This window comes from Macaca fascicularis, chromosome 7 (assembly GCF_037993035.2).
Source record: "Macaca fascicularis isolate 582-1 chromosome 7, T2T-MFA8v1.1".
NCBI lineage: Eukaryota > Metazoa > Chordata > Mammalia > Primates > Cercopithecidae > Macaca > Macaca fascicularis.
The window spans coordinates 149,490,718-149,511,598 of NC_088381.1; the positions used below are offsets into that span (position 1 = coordinate 149,490,718).

The 20,881-nt window shown below is 39.1% G+C and overlaps 1 protein-coding gene across 1 annotated transcript in view; it reads right to left on the minus strand.

Annotated features, from left to right (window-relative positions):
- Positions 1-20,021, minus strand: part of SEL1L (SEL1L adaptor subunit of SYVN1 ubiquitin ligase) — a 70,379-nt gene extending 50,358 nt beyond the window's left edge. Inside the window, exons 1-3 of the mRNA XM_005561957.4 lie at positions 19,855-20,021; positions 13,928-13,965; positions 12,984-13,215 (exon numbers count right to left, since the gene is read on the minus strand). Coding sequence (XP_005562014.1) covers positions 12,984-13,215; positions 13,928-13,965; positions 19,855-19,924 — 340 coding nt within the window. The 5' untranslated portion in view covers positions 19,925-20,021. The remainder of the gene's footprint in view (positions 1-12,983; positions 13,216-13,927; positions 13,966-19,854) is intronic.
- Positions 20,022-20,881: the final 860 nt, after the last annotated feature.

The window sequence follows — 20,881 nt, forward strand, 5'->3', positions numbered from 1 at the left end:
ACTAAGATTTTCAGCACCAGTGAAAGGAAATAACACAAAATAAGCAAAAACCTTGATGAGGTGGTAAGGCTCGCAGCAGACCTGTAATCTGTTCTTTCTTCTCACTGGCCCAAAACAGAGCGAGCAGATACCTCTCTCTAAGCATCATCAAATCACCTTAGAAATATGGTAAAGACAGACCTCTGGCAAACACACTGAAGGTATTTACTATCGGAAGAGTCCTTACTTATAAAATGCTTCAGCAGGATGAACTTGATCTGTCTACATTGCTCATTATACAAAAACCTGGGATGTAGGCAGGCATGACTCTAGAAAATATCACATACACTATGTAATTATCAGAGAAGAAACCGGTGATGTCTCATGTTGCAAACAGCTTTCTTTCGTGGAATTGACACTCTATAGGCATTACTTAGAGACCTCGAGTGTTGAACTCTGGGCACAGTCTAATTGAGGAAAGAAAGGACCTAAGAGCAGCTCTGGTAGCCACAGACTTCTCTACACCCTGCTTGTGTCTTATGATAATTTTATCTTTGAAAATATTTGCCAAGCTTGATAGTAGGTTAGGATCTCTGATCCTTATAAGTTCAATATGTCAATCTGAATTTTGTTATCTTGCCTGTAATATTTAATTTGAACTGGAAGTTATCAGTATGAAAGATACATTTCCTAACCCAACGCACCAAAAAGGCCTATAAGTAATGACAATTTAGCAATGCAGATCACTGGAGCTTATAGTATCTAACCCATTAAAAGCAATCTGGGTTCCTTGGAGAAATAGCTGACATTTACTTCTGGGTCAAGAAATGTACAAAATGAGTTTAGGACACCCTTGTTCTTCCTGGAAAAAAAAGTTACGAAAGATCACCAGGATTTAGTCAAAAAGACAAAGGAATGACTACCAACGGCCAAAAAAGGAAAATTCTGAGCAATCAACAAAAAAGAATGATTGCAATGAACACAAATACAATCATGTGACAGACACATCATGACTCCCTGGTCAAAGACAGACTGTGGATACCATGGTGGTCTCATAAGATTATAATGAAGCTGAAAAATTCCTATCACCTAGTCATGTCCTAGTCATTATAATATTGTAGCACAATCCATTACTTATGTTTTTGTAGTGAAATTAGTGTGAATAAACCTATTGCACTTCCAGTTGTATAAAAGTATAGTAATACAATTATGTATGGCACTTAACACTTGATAGTGATAATAAACAACTATGCTACTAGTCTACATGCTTACTGTATTTTTCACCCTTATTTTAGCATGTACTCCTACTTATTTAAAAAAAAAAAGTTAACTGTACAACAGCATTAGGTGGGTCCTTCAGGAAGTATAGGCATCGTTATCATAGGAGATGACAGTTCCATGCCTGTTAATGGCCCTGAAGACCTTCCAGTGCGACAAGATGTGGAGGCGGAAGACAGTGATATTGATGACCCTGACCCTGTGTAGGCATAGGCTAACGTGTATATTTGTCTTAGTTTTTAACAAAAACGTTTTTAAAAAAATTTAAAAATAGAAAAAAGCTTATAGAATAAGGATAATGTATAAAGAAAATATTTTTGTATAGCTGTACAATGTGTTTGTATTTTAAGCTAAGTGTTACTACAAAATAGTCAAAAAGCTAAAAAATTTATAAATGAAAATATAAAAGTTTATAAACTAATTATCACTGTGTTACAACTGAGTACGGTATTCAATACAATAACAAGCTATGGAAGTTTGTAGCCTAGTGGCAATAGGCTATAACATATAGCCGAGGTACATAATAGGCTACAATAGCTAGCTATGTGTAAGTATACTCTGTTTGCATAATGATAAAATTAACTAGTGATGCATTTATCAGAATGCATCCCCATTGTTAAGTGATACATGACTGTCCCTCAGTATCACTGGAGGACTGGGTCCAGGACCTGGCCTGGTGGTACCAAAATCCATGAGTGCTCAAGCGGTTTAGATAAAATGATGTAGTGCTTGCATGTAACCTAGGCAATCCTCCCGTATACTTTACATCATCCCTAGACTACTTCTAACACCTAATATAATGGAAATGCTATGTAAATAGTTATACTACATTGTTCAGGGAATAATGACAGGAACAAAAACTGTGGACATGTTCAGTACACAGCTGCAACCACCCATTTTTTCCAAATATTTTCAAATATTTGGTTGAATCCATGGATACAGAGGGCTGACTATATATAAGAATCCATTAATTTATAATGATGCTTGTGATATTGCAAAAAAATATTTGATCTTCATCCCATTTCCAGAAATATAGCTCTTAAAATCCCTGGAATCTCTTGAGTGATTAGAATGTCTTCTGTATGATAATGAGATAACTGGTGGCTGGAGGCTCCTAGAAAGCCTTGGGATAGGACTTGGTTGCCAGGGAAACCAACCATTACATTAGAGGGTTAGCATTTACAGTCCCACCGCCCAACCTCAGAAGGGCAGAGGAGCTAAAAGTTGAGCTAATAAATCAATGCCCAGTGATTTAATCAATTATGCTTGCATAACAAAGCTTACATAAAAACCCCAAATAGCTGAGTTCTGGGAGTTTCTGGAAAGCTGAGCACATGGAGATTCCTGGAGGGTGGGTGGCATGGTCAGATCAGAGAGGGCATGGAAGCTCGGCAGCCCTTCTCCCATACCTTGCCCTATGCCTCTCTTCCATCTGGCTTTTCGTCTCTATCCTTTGTAATATCCTTTATAATAAATGTAAATTCATATTTACATTTACCCATTTATCATGCTTCCCAGAGTCCTAAGTGCTAGCAAATTAACTGAACCCAAGAAGGGGGTTGTGGGAATCCTGATTTATAGCCAGTCTGTCAGAAGCACAGACAACCCGGGGCTTATGATTGGCATCTCAAGGAGTGGGGACTGGTCTTGTGAGACTGAGCCTTCAACTTGTGAGATCTAATGCTATCTCCAGGTAGTGTCAGAACGGAATTAAATTGGTAGACATCCTGCTGGTTTCTGCTGGAGAATCCTCTGTAGAACTGATTGCTTACTTGGTATGTGGGGAAACACTCACAATAGATCTGGTGTCAGAAGTGTTAACTCATTGAGAAAGAGAAAGAAAAACACACCTTTGTTTGGTTTTTCCTATATCCTTACAATGCTCAAATACAAAGCAAAACAAATACAAACAAAAACATACTCATTAGTCTCTTTTGGAGATTGCTTGGGCACCAAATTTTCATTTTGAAACAGTTCAAAGGAAATAATCAAGAGTTTATCTAGCTTTCCCTGGATGAGACTATATTTCAGGGCAATCAAAGACTTGATGAAAGAAAATTCTTTATAAAAGAATCCCAGGTAACAAATGCAGGAGGAATGGTAGAATTAGAAAGTCACCATTTTGCAATCCCTAATAAATAAAAGATCCAGGCAATAAACATAAACGGTTGCCAAAATCTCTAAGCAAAAGATCAATGAGGAACTTTAGAATGGTGAGATCAGACTGATATCACCTGACCTCGCTGATTAATCTTAACATCAGTAAAAGTGGAAAAATCAGATACTACATGTCTCTCGACGTAATGCAACAGAAAGTACACACCACCACCTACCTATGAAATACTCTCAATAAAAAGACAGAACCAAATCTACCCATGTCTCTAGAACTAACTCCCAGTTTATAGAATAAACAGCAGATAATGGAACAAGCTCAATGACATTACAAGGACATGACTAGCTAGATCCAAAACATGAGAAACCATATAGCACAAAGTACACTGCATATTTCTTTAGCAAATAAAATGACACTTAAAAACAAAGGAGGGGCTGGGTGCCGTGGCTCAGGCCTGTAATCCCAGCACTGTGGGAGGCCAAGGTGGAAAGATCACTTAAGGTTAGGAGTTTGAGACCAGCCTGACCAACATGGTGAAACCTCATCTCTACTAAAAATACAAAAAAATTAGCTGGGCATGGTGGCACGCGCCTGGTATCCCAGTTACTCAGGAGGCCGAGGCGGGAGAATCTCTTGAACCCGGGAGGCAGAGGCTGCAGTGAGCCAAGATCGTGCCATTGCACTCCAGACTGGGCAACAGTGTGAGACTCTGTCTCAAAAAAAAAAGAAAAACAACAAGGGAGGGAGATCGGCAACAGATTAAGAGAAACCTAGGTCTTAGCTTGGAAATGAATTCAAACAAATAAATTGTAAACTGACACTTGAAGAAACTTGAAAAATTAAACAGTCTGGGTATTAGGTAATAAAGGAGTAATGGCTAATTCTGTGTATTTGCTGAAAAGAAAATTCTTCCGAGAGAGAGAGAGAGAGAGAGAGAGAGAGAGAGAGAGAGAGAGAGAGAGATAAAAGCACAGGTGGAATTTGCGTTAAAATATTCTAGGAAAGAAAAAAGAGGGAAATGTGGGTATGGTAGTAAAGATGAAAAGACCAGCAGAATGATGTCTATTGAAGCTGAGTGAGGGGTGGGAAGGGGGGTCATTTTACCCTTTACTTTTACGCATGTTTAAAAATTTCCCAGGCTTGCTGCAGTGTCTCATGCCTGTAATCCCAGCACTTTGGGAGGCCAAAGTGGGAGATCACCTGAGTTCGAGGCTATGGTGAGCTCTGATTGTGCCACTGCACTCCAGGCTGGGTGACAGAGTGAGACCATGTCTCTAAAAATATAGAAACTAAAAAAAAAAAAGAAAAAAAATCTCTAATTAAAAAGTGAAGAATGAATTAAATTATAATATTTAGTAAAAATTTTAAAATGGTAATGCACACTTCGCTATTTTCAAACGAAGTAAACAGAATTACTTTTCTGAAGAACAATTTAACAATGTGTATCAACTGTCTTTTAAACTTTTACATCCAATTCAGTAAATATACTTTTAAGAATTCTAAGGAAATTTTCACAGATATGCACAAAGATACATCTAAAATGATCTCCCGGCATAACATAAACGTTTTGGTTTATGGTACCGTATATTTACATATAAAATTATTTATAGTCATTAACTATCAAATTGCAAAATAGCTAAATGACATGGAAAAACGTTTATGGTAAACTGTTAAGTGCAAAATGCAGGCTGCAACATAGAATACACATTTTGACTCAATTTACTTTTCTTAAAATTATTCATACACCTAAAAAAATCCTGAGAGAATATTCTCCATGATGTGAGTAGCTGTTATTTCTAGTTGATGGGATTCAGGTACTTTTAATTTTTTAAAAATAGTTTTTCTATTCATGAAAATGGTACATTTGTAGTAAAAAAAAATTCTAGGGGCAGGTTCCAAGATGGCCGAATAGGAACAGCTCCAGTCTACAGCTCCCAGCGTGAGTGACGCAGAAGACGGGTGATTTCTGCATTTTTAACTGAGGTACGGGGTTCATCTCACTGGGGCTTGTCGGACAGTGGGTGCAGGACAGTGGGTGCAGCCCATGGACCATGAGCCGAAGCAGGGCGAGGCATCACCTCACTTGTGAAGCAAAAGGGGTCGGGGAATTCCCTTTCCTAGCCAAGGGAAGCCGTGACAGATGGCACCTGGAAAAAGGGGTCACTCCCACCCTAATACTGTGCTTTTCCAATGGTCTTAGCAAACGGCACACCAGGAGATCATATCCCATGCCTGGCTCGGAGGATCCCACGCCCATGGAGCCTCCCTCATTGCTAGCACAGCGGTCTGAGATGGAACTGCAAGGCAGCAGTGAGGCTGGGGGAGGGGCGCCTGCTATTGCTGAGGCTTGAGTAAGTAAACAAAGCAGACTGGAAGCTTGAACTGGGTGGAGGCCACCGCTGCTCAAGAAAGCCCACCTACCTCTGTAGAATCCACCTCTGGGAACAGGGCATAGCTGAACAAAAGGCAGCAGAAACTTCTGCTGACTTAAACGTCCTGTCTGACAGCTTTGAAGAGAGTAGTGGTTCTCCCAGCACGGAGTCTGAGATCTGAGAACGGACAGACTGCGTCCTCAAGTGGGTCCCTGACCCCTGAGTAGCCTAACTGGGAGGCACCTCCCAGTAGGGGCCGACTGACACCTCATATGGCCGGGTGCCCCTCTGAGACGAAGCTTCCAGAGGAATGATCAGACAGCAACATTTGCTGTTCTGCAATATTTGCTGTTCTGCAGCCTCTGCTGGTGATACCCAGGCACACAGGGTCTGGAGTGGACCTCCAGCAAACTCCAACAGACCTGCAGTTGAGGGTCCTGACTGTTAGAAGGAAAACTAACAAACAGAAAGGACATCCACACCAGAACCCCATCTGTACATCACCATCATCAAAGATCAAAGGGAGATAAAACCCCAAAAATTGGGAGAAACCAGAGCAGAAAAGCTGAAAATTCTGAAAATCAGAGTGCCTCTTCTCCTCCAAAGGAACGCAGCTCCTCGCCAGCAACGGAACAAAGCTGGACGGAGAATGACTTTGACGAGTTGAGAGAAGGCTTCAGGTGATCAGTAATAACAAACTTCTCTAAGCTAAAGGAGGATGCTTGAACCCATTGCAAAGAAGCTAAAAACCTTGAAAAAAGATTAGACGAATGGCTAACTAGAATAACCACTGGAGAGAAGACCTTAAATGACATGATGGAGCTAAAAACCATGGCATGAGAACTCTGTGATGCATGCACAAGCTTCAGTAGCCAATCTGATCAACTGGAAGAAAGGGTATCGGTGACTGAAGATCAAATGAATGAAATGAAGCGAGAAGAGAAGTTTAGAGAAAAAAGAGTAAAAAGAACAAAGCCTCCAAGAAATATGAGACTATGTGAAAAGACCAAATCTACATCTGATTGGTGTACCTGAAAGTGATGGGAAGAATGGAACCAAGTTGGAAAACACTCTGCAGGATATTATCCAGGAGAACTTCCCAAACCTAGCAAGGCAGGGCAACGTTCAAATTCAGGAAATACAGAGAACACCACAAAGAAACTCCTCGAGATGAGCAACTCCAAGACACATAATTGTCAGTTTCACCAAAGTTAAAATGAAGGAAAAAACGTTAAGGGTAGCCAGAGAGAAAGGTCGGGTTACCCACAAACGGAAGCCCATCAGACTAACAGCGGATCTCTCAGCAGAAACTCTACAAGTCAGAAGACAGTGGGGGCCAATATTCAACATTCTTAAAGAAAAGAATTTTCAACCCAGAACTTCATATCCAGCCAAACTAAGCTTCATAAGTGAAGGAGAAATAAAATCCTTTACAGATAAGCAAATGCTTAGAGATTTTGTCACCACCAGGCCTGCCTTACGAGAGCTCCTGAAGGAAGCACTAAATATGGAAAGGAACAATCAGTACCAGCGACTGCAAAAACATGCCAAATTGTCAAGACCATCGATGCTAGGAAGAAACTGCATCAACTAACGAGCAAAATAACCAGCTAACATCATAATGACAGGATCAAATTCACACATAACAATATTAACCTTAAATGTAAATGGGCTAAATGCTCCAATTAAAAGACACTGGCAAATTGGATAAAGAGTCAAGGCCCATCAGTGTGCTGTATTCAGGAGATGCAGCTCACATGCAGAGACACACATAGGCTCAAAATAAAGGGATGGAGGAAGATCCACCGAGCAAATGGAAAACAAACAAACAAAAAAAGCAGGGGTTGCAATACTCGTCTCTGATAAAACCGACTTTAAACCAACAAAGATCAGAAGAGACAGAGAAGGCCATTACATAATGGTAAAGGGATCAATTCAACAAGAAGAGCTAACTATCCTAAATATATATATACCCAATACAGGAGTACCAAGATTCATAAAGCAAGTCCTTAGAGACTTACAAAGAGACTTAGACCCCCACACAATAATAATAGAGACTTTAACATCCCACTGTCAACATTAGACAGATCAATGACACAGAAAGTTAACAAGGATATCCAGGAATTAAACTCAGCTCTGCACCAAGTGGACCAAATAGACATCTACAGAACTCTCCACCCCAAACCAACAGAATATACGTTCTTCTCAGCACCACACTGCACTTATTCCAAAATTGACCACATAGCTGGAAGTAAAGCACTCCTCAGCAAATGTAAAAGAACAGAAATTATAACAAACTGTCTCTCAGACCACAGTGCAATCAAACTAGAACTCAGGATTAAGAAACTCACTCAAAACCGCTCAACTGCATAGAAACTGAACAACCTGCTCCTGAATGACTACTGGGTACATAACGAAATGAGGGCAGAAATAAAGATGTTCTTTGAAACCAATGAGAACAAAGACACAACACAGAAGAATCTCTGGGACACATTTAAAGCAGTGTGTAGAGGGAAATTTATAGCACTAAATGCCCACAAGAGAAAGCAGGAAAGATCTAAAATTGACACCCTAACATCACAATTAAAAGAACTAGAGAAGCAAGAGCAAACAAATTCAAAAGCTAGCAGAAGGCAAGAAATAACTAAGATCAGAGCAGAACTGAAGGAGAGAGAGACACAAAAAACCCTTCAAAAAAAAATCAATGAATCCAAGCAAGAGCTGTTTTTTTGAAAAGATCAACAATATTGATAGACCACTAGCAAGACTAATAAAGAAGAAAAGAGAGAAGAATCAAATAGATGCAATAAAAAATGATAAAGGGGATATCACCACTGACATCACGGAAATACAAACAACCATCAGAGAATACTATAAACATCTCTATGCAAATAAACTAGAAAACCTAGAAGAAATGGATAAATTCCTGGACACATACACCCTCCCAAGACTAAAACAGGAAGAAGTTGAGTCCCTGAATAGACCAATAACAGGCTCTGAAATTGAGGCAATAATAGCCTACCAACCTAAAAAAGCCCAGGACCAGATGGATTCAAAGCCGAATTCTACCAGAGGTACAAAGAGGAGCTGGTACCATTCCTTCTGAAACCACTCCAATCAATAGAAAAAGAGGGAATCCTCCCTAACTCATTTTGAGGCCAGCATCATCCTGATACCAAAGCCTGGCAGAGACAACAAAAAAAGAATTTTAGACCAATATCCGTAATGAACATCGATGCAAAAATCCTTAATAAAATACTGGCCAACCGAATCCAGGAGCACATCGAAAAGCTTATTCACCATGATCAAGTGGGCTTCATCCCTGGGATGCAATGCTGGTTCAACATATGCAAATCAATCAACGTAATCCATCATATAAACAGAACCAAAGACAAAAACCACATGATTATCTCAATAGATGCAGAAAAGGCCTTTGACAAATTTCATCAACCTTCATGCTAAAAACTCTCAATAAATTAGGTACTGATGGAACGTATCTCAAAATAATAACAGTGATTTATGACAAACCCACAGCCAGTATCATACTGAATGGGCAAAAACTGGAAGCATTCTCTTGAAAACTGGCACAAGACAGGGATGCCCTCTCTCACCACTCCTATTCAACATAGTGTTGGAAGTTCTGGCCAGGGCAATCAGGCAGCAGAAAGAAATAAAGGGTATTCAATCAGGAAAAGAGGAAGTCAAATTGTCCCTGTTTGCAGATAACATGATTGTATATTTAGAAAACCCCATTGTCTCAGCCCAAAATCTCCTTAAACTGATAAGCAACTTCAGCAAAGTCTCAGGATAAAAAATCAATGTGCAAAAATCACAAGCATTTCTATACACCAATAACAGACAAACAGAGAGTCAAATCATGAGTGCACTCCCATTCACAATTGCTTCAAAGAGAATAAAACACCTAGGAATCCAACTTACAAAGGATGTGAAGGACCTCTTCAAGGAAAACTACAAACCCTCAGTGAAATAAAAGAGGACACAAACAAATGGAAGAACATTCTACGCTCATGGACAGGAAGAGTCAATATTGTGAAAATGGCCATACTGCCCAAGGTAATTTATAGATTCAATGCCATCCCCATTAAGCTACCAATGACTTTCTTCACAGAATTGGAAAAAACTGCTTTAAAGTTCATATGGAACCAAAAAAGAGCCCGCATTGCCGAGACAATCCTAAGCCAAAAGAACAAAGCGGGGAGCATCACACTACCTGACTTCAAACTACAATACAAGGCTACAGTAACCAAAACAGCATGGTACTGCTACCAAAACAGAGATATAGACCAATGGAACATAACAGATCCCTAGAAATAATATCACACATCTACAACCATCTCATCTTTGACAAACCTGACAAAAACAAGAAATGGGAAAGGATTCCCTATTTAATAAATGGTGCTGGGAAAATGGCTAGGCATATGTAGAAAGCCGAAACTGGATCCCTTCCTTACACCTTATACAAAAATTAATTCAAGACGGATTAAAGACTTAAATGTTAGACCTAAAACCATAAAAACCCTAGAAGAAAACCTAGGCAATACCACTCAGGACATAGGCATGGGCAAGGACTTCATGTCTAAAACACCAAAAGCAACGGCAACAAAAGCCACAATTGACTAATGGGATCTAATTAAACTCAAGAGCTTCGGCATAGCAAAAGAAACTACCATTGGAGTGAACAGGCAACCTACAGAATGGGAGAAAATTTTTGCAATCTACCCATCTGGCAAAGGGCTAATATCCAGAATCTATAAAGAACTTAAACAAATTTACAAGAAAAAAATCAAACAACCGCAACAAAAAGTGGGCAAAGGATATGAACAGACACTTCTCAAAAGAAGACATTTATGCAGCCAACAGACCCATGAAAAAAATGCTCATCATCACTGGCCATCAGAGAAATGCAAATCAAAACCACAATGAGATACCACCTCACACCAGTTGGAATGGCAATCATTAGAAAGTCAGGAAACAACAGGTGCTGGAGAAGATGTGGAGAAACAGGAAAGCTTTTACACTGTTGGTGGGACTGTAAACTAGTTCAACCATTGTGGAAAACAGTGTGGCGATTCCTCAACGATCTAGAATTAGAAATACCATTTGACCCAGCCATCCCATTACTGGGTATACACCCAAAGGATTATAAATCATGCTGCTATAAAGACACATGCACACGTATGTTTATTGTGGCACTATTCACAACAGCAAAGACTTGGAACCAACCCAAATGTCCATCATAGGTAAACTGGACTAAGAAAATGTGGCACATATACACCATGGAATACTATGCAGCCACAAAAAAGGATGAGTTCGTGTCCTTTGTAGGGACATGGATTAAGCTGGAAACCATCATTCTGAGCAAACTGTTACAAGGACAGAAAACCAAACACCGCATGTTCTCACTCATAGGTGGGAACTGAACAATGAGAACACTTGGACACAGGATGGAGATCACATGTTGGGGCCTGTCGTGGGGTGGGGGGAAGGGGATGGATAGCATTAGGAGATATACTTAACGTACATGACGAGTTAATGGGTGCAGCACACCAACATGGCACATGTATACATATGTAACAAACCTGCACGTTGTACAATGTACCCTAGACCTTAAAGTACAATTAAAAAAAAAAAAAAAAAAAAAGAATCAGGCCAAGTGGGCTATGTCCCAGCTCTGCCACTTATGAACTGTGGGACTCAGACATGGAATTTCCCTCTCTGTCCCTTAGTTTTCTCGTCTATAAAATGGCAACTATAAATGCCTACTTTATAAGGCTATTGGGAGAATTAAGAGTTCATCTGACAGTGTCTGGCACATAGGCACTTGACAAATATTTATTATTACAGGTCTTTGAAATTACATCTTTCCCTTCAATTTGATAACTTAGTGGCAGGTTACTCTTTTATAATCTTGACACAGTCCCACTGTGCAAAGCTCTCCAATCCTAGCTTCACTATTTGTCATGTGAAATGACTATGATGAAACAAATTGTAATTACATAGAAAGATCACTTAGAATGTTAGAGTGGCTGCTGTTGCTTGTTTCTATGCTGTTTCACTTGCATATTAACTGACACTGCCTCCTTAAGTGACCAGGTCAAATGCCTAGGACTGTGTTAACTATTTTCCAACAGCTAACATAAGCAAGAAACAGAGGAGCAGGGTGACTGCTTAAGCTAAAGGAAGTTATTTCTTCACCAATTTTTGCCATTTTTTAAATTTTGTGATCAATTCTCAATTCAGTGGGAAAATGTGAATAGTTCCCACGTATCTCTCTCACACACACACACACACACAAGCATATCCTTGGCCAAGAACAGACAATTTTTATTATTCATTCTTTATAGTGAGAGTTTATAAAATTTCATCTGTTTATGAGAATTGTTACAAAATCCAGGGAATTAACAGGAAAATTGGACAACACTTCACTGAGTATTGGTAAGTGCCAGTTAAAGTGTACTTTTGGGTAAAATGAGTAATAAAAGTTGCCAAATCTAAAACAAACAAACAAACTCCTATTTTTTTAAGAAGTTCAAATTTGGATTAGTTCCTGAGAGTGGTTAGTAATGGAATAATAAACAGATAAGGCAGTGATCGTTGAAATAATAAATGACAGAAGGGTAGCAAGACATGGTAGAATGGATACATTAATAATTTTTAAAAGGATTAATATTTAGAAGACTATTGTGGAAAAGATCAAGTTTTAAACTGAAAAGTAGAGGTTTCAAGATGGTGAAAGTTAGAAAAGGACGGAAGTACACATAAGCTTCAACTGAGGGATAAACACCTAAATCAAATTACCTAGGATGATCCACAACGTTACTGTAATAATAATCCTACCACAATCCTGAAAACAACCATAGTGGCATGTTCGACAATTCTTCCTGAGTTTCTGTTTTGTATGCTACCCTGACAGATTATTTTCCAAAATTTCTCAGGGAGAAATGTATTTACGTACTGGAGTCCAAAAAGAAATATTAGGATATTAATAAAAAAAAAATGCAATCTCATCTATTGAATTCAGCTTATGTAACTTGGGACAAATCAGTTAAGTGAATAATTTGGTATATTAAAATCTAGAAATTCTCACCAAACTACACTCCATATATTATTTGTGGGTAATAATCACTGAAGCCAGTTTTCTTCAGCCTCTTTATTCATTAGCTTAAAATTTTCAGTTGTCTCCTAAATAAATCAAAAAGCAAGGAAAGTGTCCAGACTACCTGGTTTCCGTACTTTCTTTGGCTCTTCATAGTCCTTGTTTTCTGGATTTGGAGACTCTAGAAAGCTGAGATCTTCTGTGACACTTTCCCCCTCTTGGCTCTTGAGGCTGTCTTCCTCTTCTTGAATAGAGGATTCTAATTCGGATTCTTCTGAATCAAGAAATATTTGACCAGCAACTACTCTGCCTGCAGTAGTATGGTCCTTTACTGACTCATCTGATGTCAAAGTAGTCTGAGAATATAAAGTATTTTTAGTTATCAACAATGCCAAGACTTCCCCCAACCCTATTTGACCGTTATTTTCACTTATCCAGATATCACATCTCCTTCAGCTCCCTGAAGTGCCACACTCACTTATCTCTACAGGCTTCGGCATGTGTCCATCACGTGCCTTCCTTCATCACCTAACTTGTAGTCTTTCTGAATTTCAACTTAGATGTTATTTCCCCCGGAAGCCTTCCTTAATTCCCAAAGTCTGGGTTAGGTTTTCCTCCACATGCCCCCAGCATACTTTATACTTCTACTTCCTGCTTTTATCTACATTCCCTCAAATCTAAAGATCAGAGCTCATAACTGATTGCAGGGTTGGGCTCGGTTAGTACTTGGATGGGAGAGCTCAATCAACCAATAAGTGCATTAGCTCACTGGATTTATTTTTGAAAACTGGAAAGTGGAAAAAATGACACCGGTTAAATTTTCAAACTTAGACACACACACACACACAGAGCACATTCAAGTTGAAATGAAATATTTACTATCCCCTCTTGTAGGTATTTTCTCCCTCCAGAAAAACTAGACCTAATACTAATACCATCTGTCTTTTTCTGTCCTTTTAAATTCAATTGTTACTCAAAAGTTGCAGATTTCATATCCTTTCTAAGACACGTAATTCATGCTTTTAAATCAGGCAGCAAATACTGGTCAATACACATTTTAGTACATACCTTGGAATCTAAGGATTCATCCTGGCTGCCTTCTTCATCTGCAAAGAAATTTTAAGACAATTTAGTAATCTTTCTTGTTGAGAAATTATAGTTATTATTAAAAGAAAACATTTGAAAAGTATAGCATATAATGATCAAACATTGGATAAATAAACCTAGAATTATTTTAAAATTAGCTATATTCAGCAATTGTTCAGAAAAGATCAAATGAAAGTGAAAAAAAAATGGGTTGGGGGTTTAGTTTCTCTCTTTCTCCAGGGGAAGACATTAGCTTCATCTGTTACAAAGGTAGGAAGACCAACAGCCTCCACCAACAAAAACAGGTATTTCTTCACACGCCATCCAATTCTTGCGGGTCTATTTAGCCTATTTCTGAGAATGAGTTACTAAGTTCATAAAAAGAAATCTCTAATTTCATACTCCAGGTTGCCACCTATTCTGTTTCTCTGCTCAGGATCTTGAGTCAGAGTAGCCCATTTTAGTGCTAATTAGTATTTTTATTGTTTACTACTAGAGTAAGGATGGAAACTAAGAATTATTATTTGATAGCAGAGTGGCAAAACAAATATATTTAGGATTTGTGTTCTACTCTACTCAGAGATAACCAGATGCAGGTAAAAAGCAGCATGGTCCTGTCATATGTTCACTCAATTGAGAGCTATGTATTAAGAAATCAATAACTTGCATTAAACAATTAAAAACAGTCACCGGTCACAACTTTCACACAGCTTGCTTTTGGTGTTGTCTGATTATATTAATGTTCCTTCTGTTACTCTTTACATGCTTTCTGACTATTACTTTTCTGGCTACTTGTTACCCTTCTTCCTGCTCTTACATAAACACATGCAACAACTTAATGTTCAGACGCAAATGCGTGATTTTTGTATTCCTTGCCAGTTTAAAACAGCAAATCTGTCAGATCATCTTTAAGTTGCCCTCTTGCTCTTAAAATTACCTAATTTTATTCAGGAGTGAGTTTCAGTTTTACCCACTCTATATAAGCTGTATGAGAAATTAACCAGTAGACAAAATCTTGTAAGGCCATGTGATTTTTACTAGAAAATTTGCTTTTAGAGTTTCATTTATACTTTACTTCATATGGCTTTATCTTAAATATTATTTGTAATTTGTAACTCTAAAATACAACAAAAAACATGTGTAAGAGTTTGTCAAAGTACTAAGACTAAGAAGTATAATAAACTCAATTATGCACAAAATACAAGACACTATCTCACAATATTTCTTTTGAGTATTTGAGAAAACTAGCCCACTAGTGAGGTTTTGCCATATATGAAAGTGCTGTGAAGTTGACGAAAATTTAAATTACAGCTACTATTCATATTCACCTACGTTTAGATTACCTTCAAAGTATGTTTTACTTCTGGCAGATGAACAGAAGGTTATGCCACATATTAGTCTCATAGTGCCCATAACATTACGAAATGATGTCAGTTAATTAACAATTGTCCTTCATGTTAACTTCTTCACAAGCATTACCCAAAGTCCCATTTCTAACATGTGGTTCAAATTCCATTCTCAGCAAATCTTTAAAGAAAAAAAACCATCTCTATAACAAAGTTGTACTGTAAGTACATGTAATTAATCACAAACTTCAACTAGTTAATATATCAAGAACAGACATTAAATGTTTAAACGTATATTAAATATCCCCAAATGCTGAATGAAACTTTAGCTGGAACTCTAAATCACTCTCACTAAATTGCTACATTTAGTACCTCACCACAACAGGCTACATAGGTAGCTAACAGATGAATCATATAGACACACCGGTAAATACACTTGAAGACATGTACATTTCACACAGCACAAGCTGTTAGGCATTAGAGTAGCAAAATGTGTTTTCCAACTCCAAGAAACATGATTTGTGACATCAGGGTTATTTCATGTGAATTGCATCATGCTTCTCTTTCTCTCCCTCTCTCTTCGCAATCTGGACTATATACTAATATTACCGGTAAATAAGATAATTCTCAGTTACTAAACTGGGAAAGCCTACTCCAGATGGTAGTCTCAAAGCATAAGCTATTTTCTTTTTCAAACTGATACAAACATTCACACAACACTTTTTAAAGAGTTGTTTATAACCCAGGAACTTCTGATATGTAGTATTCAGGTAAGGATTAAAGAGACTGAAGTTATGCATAAATAAAAAGCAAATAGTAATGTTTTCATCAGAACACAGATATCAAGCAACAAGAAAAAATGCAAAAGGATTAAGTTATGCATTTCTCGCTCATCCAAATGGTTCATACTACTTTATTTAACTGTACACCTTCCTTTGAAAAAGACCAGTTTTTATTTTTATTGTATTAGCTAACAAAACTGCAAAGTACCAGAGATATGCTTTCAGGGAAAAGTAACCACTACAAAATCATTTTTCCACTCATCATGTAAATTAAACAGACTGACAACCTTTAAACATAGAAAGTCTAAAGAGTTTGGTGAAAACAGACCAGATCCCTGTTCTCTGCGTTAGCTCTGAATCGGTACAGATCCTAAGACATTCTCGATTCTAAATTTCTTCAATTCTGAGGCCTGGAGAGCTAGTTCTGGAACCTGGCTTCATCAAATGTTAATTCTGACACACATGGTTCAGTAACAAAAGCTTGCTCGGCCTCTGTTTCTCAACCTGTCAAAAGGGGTAACACCTCTGTCCCGCTGACTCACAATGTTTTAAGGAACAACTAAACCAGTGAAATTAAACATCCTCTGCTATCTGAAAACTACTCTCTGAATTTATAATTATTACCTGAAACACCTGGCAGTGGACCTCACTAAAATGACTAAAAAGAAAAATAAAGGTTAAGCCATTTGCCTCTTCCTGCCAAAAATAAGAAACATGCATTTGTGAGAAAAACTATAACGTTTTCACTATTATCCTGAGAAAATGAAGAAATATCCTTTTAGTGTCCTCCTTTAAATTTATTAACAGAAAAGAGAAAATGTTTCTAATATTAGCCACGTGTTAATGACGAGGATATCTTCTGAAAAGTGTATCACTGGGTGATTTCCTTTTTGTATACTTAAATAAACCTAAATGGGATAGCCTTCTACATACCTGGGCTATATAGTGTAGCCTATTGTTCCTAAGCTACAAATCTGTACAGCATGTGACTATACAGACTACTGTAGGCAACTGTAACATTAAAGTATTTGTGCACATAAACATAGCTAAACATAGAAAAGCTACAGTAAAAATATGGTGTAAAAGATTAAAAAACGTGTACCTGTCTAGGGCACTTACCATAAATGGAAGTTGAAGGATTAAGAGCTGCTGTGGGTGAGTGAGTGGTGAGTGAATGTGAAGCCTAGGATGTTACTATACACTACTGTAAACACTGTACACTTAAACTACACTAAATTTATTTTTTTTTTAAAGTGTGCTACCATGTTACAATGGCTACAGATCACCAGGTGACAGGAATTTTTCAGCTCCATTATATTCTTACAGGGCCACTATCTTACATGGGGTTCATTGCTGACCAAAAGGTCATTATGTAGCATATGACTATATCATATTTTTACATGACTCTAAAACATGATATTAGATAACAGCCACCAACAGCAATAGAATCAAGATTATCTCTGTTGGCTGACCATACTCGACCTGGATAAACGCGACCTGCCCTGGGTAACCACTAACATTCACACACAAAATTATCACCAAAAACTTGATTTTCATACTGGAGTAAAACTTTAAACTTTGAGGCCAAAATCCTGTGAATGAAAATGACAACTGAAAATCCACTGCCTAATTTATACAACTTTATTTTACACAGTTTTTTTTTTTTTTTTTTTTTTTGACACAGGGTCTCACTCTGTTGTCCAGGCTGGAGTGCAGTGGCATAATCACAGCTCAGTGCAGCCTCAACCTCCTGGGGCTCACTTCATCCTCCCACCTCAGCCTCCCAAGTAGTTGGAACTACATGTGTGCACCACCACATCTGGAGTTAGGTAGAGATGGGGTTTCGCCATGTTGCCCAGGTTGGTCTTGAACTCCTGGGCTCAAGTGATCCTCCCACTTCAGCCACCCAAAGTGCTGGGATTACAGGCATGAGCCTGGCCCGCACAGGTGTTTTATGATACATGAACTTCATGTGAGCACAGTACTGCCTTTATTACCTTTTAGCACCCACATCTACATTGTTTTAGTTCCAGCTAAGGCTTTTGCCTTTACCATGGAAATGTTTTGGTACAGCTTTAACTACCATGGAAATCAGAGCAGACATTTCTTGAATACAGTCCTCTACCTACGTCAATACAACCCAAGGACTTAATCTATCAGTGTTGAGTCTTTTATTATAATATCCTGAAAGCCCCAACTGTTGATCTTCAAATATCTTTTCCACTAGCATGGAGCTGTAAGTATATGAAATGTAGTCAAAGACAGACAGAAAAATTTCTATGCTTTAATTTTCTTTAAACTCTGCCAATTAAATTCAGAGGGATACACACCGTGCTCTTTCATTACTGTAGTTCTCTTTAGTGTGAAGAATCCCTCATGGAGATTGTTAATCTATGTATACCTGAGCTGTTCCAGACCTAAAACCACATGTTTAACAACCCCATAAGAGGAATTCTGATGCAGAAGGTCCATGGTCCAGCAGGTACTCTACTCATTAAGCTCAACAACTTCATTTCATGCTTTTTGATCAAATATTAAATAACTGCTAAAAGTGCTTCCAGAGTTATGTAGAGTCTAAAGATCTGGTCATTAAACTCAAACCACCACTACTACTGGAGGGAGGCGAGTGGACCTCAAAGAATGACTTTGGCAGTAAAGTAATTAGCACAGGGTTGGTGCTTTTGAAATGGAATTTCAAACCACATCATGGATAGAATTTAGGTTTAGGCCTCTTATTTTAGAAGCAGAATGACGTTATGGCACTGATTTACAACTAGGACAGGTAATTTGGGGATTCAAATAACCACCTGGGAAATTTTCTGTTAAAAAAAAGCTGACATTTATTTAAAAAAAAAGTTGACATTTATACTCTGTGTTGTCTCCCCAAAACGTAAAGCCACAGAACAGCTGTCTTGTTAACTGAAACAGATTAAAATTCCAAAGTTTACTGTACTAATTTTTCTTTATCAACACTTAGAAACACGAAGTTTTTCATGAACCCTCTCAAAATGGAAATTTTCAAATGTAGGCAGATTAAAACATTAAAAAAAGGTGGGGGGTGGGGGACTAGAACCAGAATAAAAATTAGCTAACTGGAAAATCAATTCAAAAGCACACAAATTTCTATCTATATAAAACGCAACTTATAAGAACCAAGATTTTCCCAAACATCATAAACAAACATGGGGCAACTCAGAAACACTGCCCCAGGTCACCGCTTTCTCAGGAAGGTTTCAAAAAAGTAGAAAGTGGCTACGAGGAGATCAAAAGTCTTTGTTTTTAAACAAACGGACCAGGGACCATCACAGGTGTTAGGCAAACTCACCAAACTACTGTCAACATCCTGGTCTGGATGGATCCTCCTCTGCCCTAAAGAGACAGCTCCAGGTTTGTCAATTATTTAACTTTCAATTCCCAAGCCCAGAGTTCCAGACCAGACCCTTCCTCTACCCCAGGGTCGAGGAAGCACCACTCCGGCTCCTGGGTCGGGATTCATTCTTTTGGAGTCAATTCCGCGTTCGTGAGAGAGAGTCGCGTAAAGTTTGTTACGTGGGAGAGAGGTGTGGGCAGAGTGACCGCCCCTTCTTTTTCCACCCCACTCCACCTCCCTAAATAGCCCCTTCGGCGCAGGCCAAGCAAAGCCAAAGAGCGAGTGACAGGCCAGTGCGAGGTGTGCCCAAGGAGAACGGGGTCCGGAGTCTGGGTCCCCACGGCTCCGGCCGGCGGTAGAGGCTGGGGGGCGGAGGCTCTGGGCCTTCAGCCCAAGGGGGCGGATACTGACCCGAGGACGCCGAGGCCGAGCTCAGCAGCACCGCACAGAGCAGCAGCGTCAGCCCTATCCGGACCCGCATCCTGCTCTCGGGGCCGGTGCCAACCCCTAGAGATGTCGCCTTCGCCTCTGCCACCACGGAGTCACCGCCGCCGCTTCGCCGCTGCTCTTCCTGCTCTAGTCTCCTTCCTCCGCCCCTTCCCAGGCCTCCCTGACCCAGGGCGCAGCCAATCCCCGCCCGCCGTCGCGGGCGTCTGGTCCAATCACCATGGTCTCCCCGCCCGCCCCCATTGCTCCGCCCCGGGGTCATTCATTGGCCAATCATTGTCCCAGGCTCCCACACCAGCTTTCCCGGTTGGACCACGACTCACGGACATGGCCCCTGCTAATTGGTAGCACCGTTTCAACCGGAATCAGGGCGTGAATCAAAGACTGAGAGAAAAGAGGCTCATCCAAGACTACAATTCCTAGAAGGCACTTCATGTGATTAACTCGGGGGATGCTCTTGGGAAATGTAGTCCATCGTGGGGCAAGATTTACAAGTGCGGGTGACTGTTAAAGTTAGAATGTAACTAACACCTGAACTAAATTTTAACTCAAGGCTATGGATTCACAAGCCTTTTTAAATTGACCCAAAATAAATATTAAGGAATAATTTTAAGAACTTGTAATGTGTTTAGCGTTTTTTCCTGTTTTATTAAAAAAATTTAAGTTGGGCATAGTGATATGAACACTGAGAAAAATGCCACTGCTAGTTGAATTTGAGGTGTTTTTTAAAACTTAGATAAAACAGTACCGTGAAGTATGGAAACCAGGGTGCAACTCACTACCTGTCCTCCTTTCTCCGACAAAACAAAAGGAAATAAATCCACTCAGTACAGATTATCTCAATACAGTATTTGTTTTCACTGGGTTCACCAGACAATAATCATCTAGAAAATGTGCCAACAGCGTCTGAAAAAGTATTTTAAACACTTGTCCTCATCATTCTCTTCTTGTGAGTTGCATTGTTCTCTTCTTTCCTAACTAAAGTCAGGAG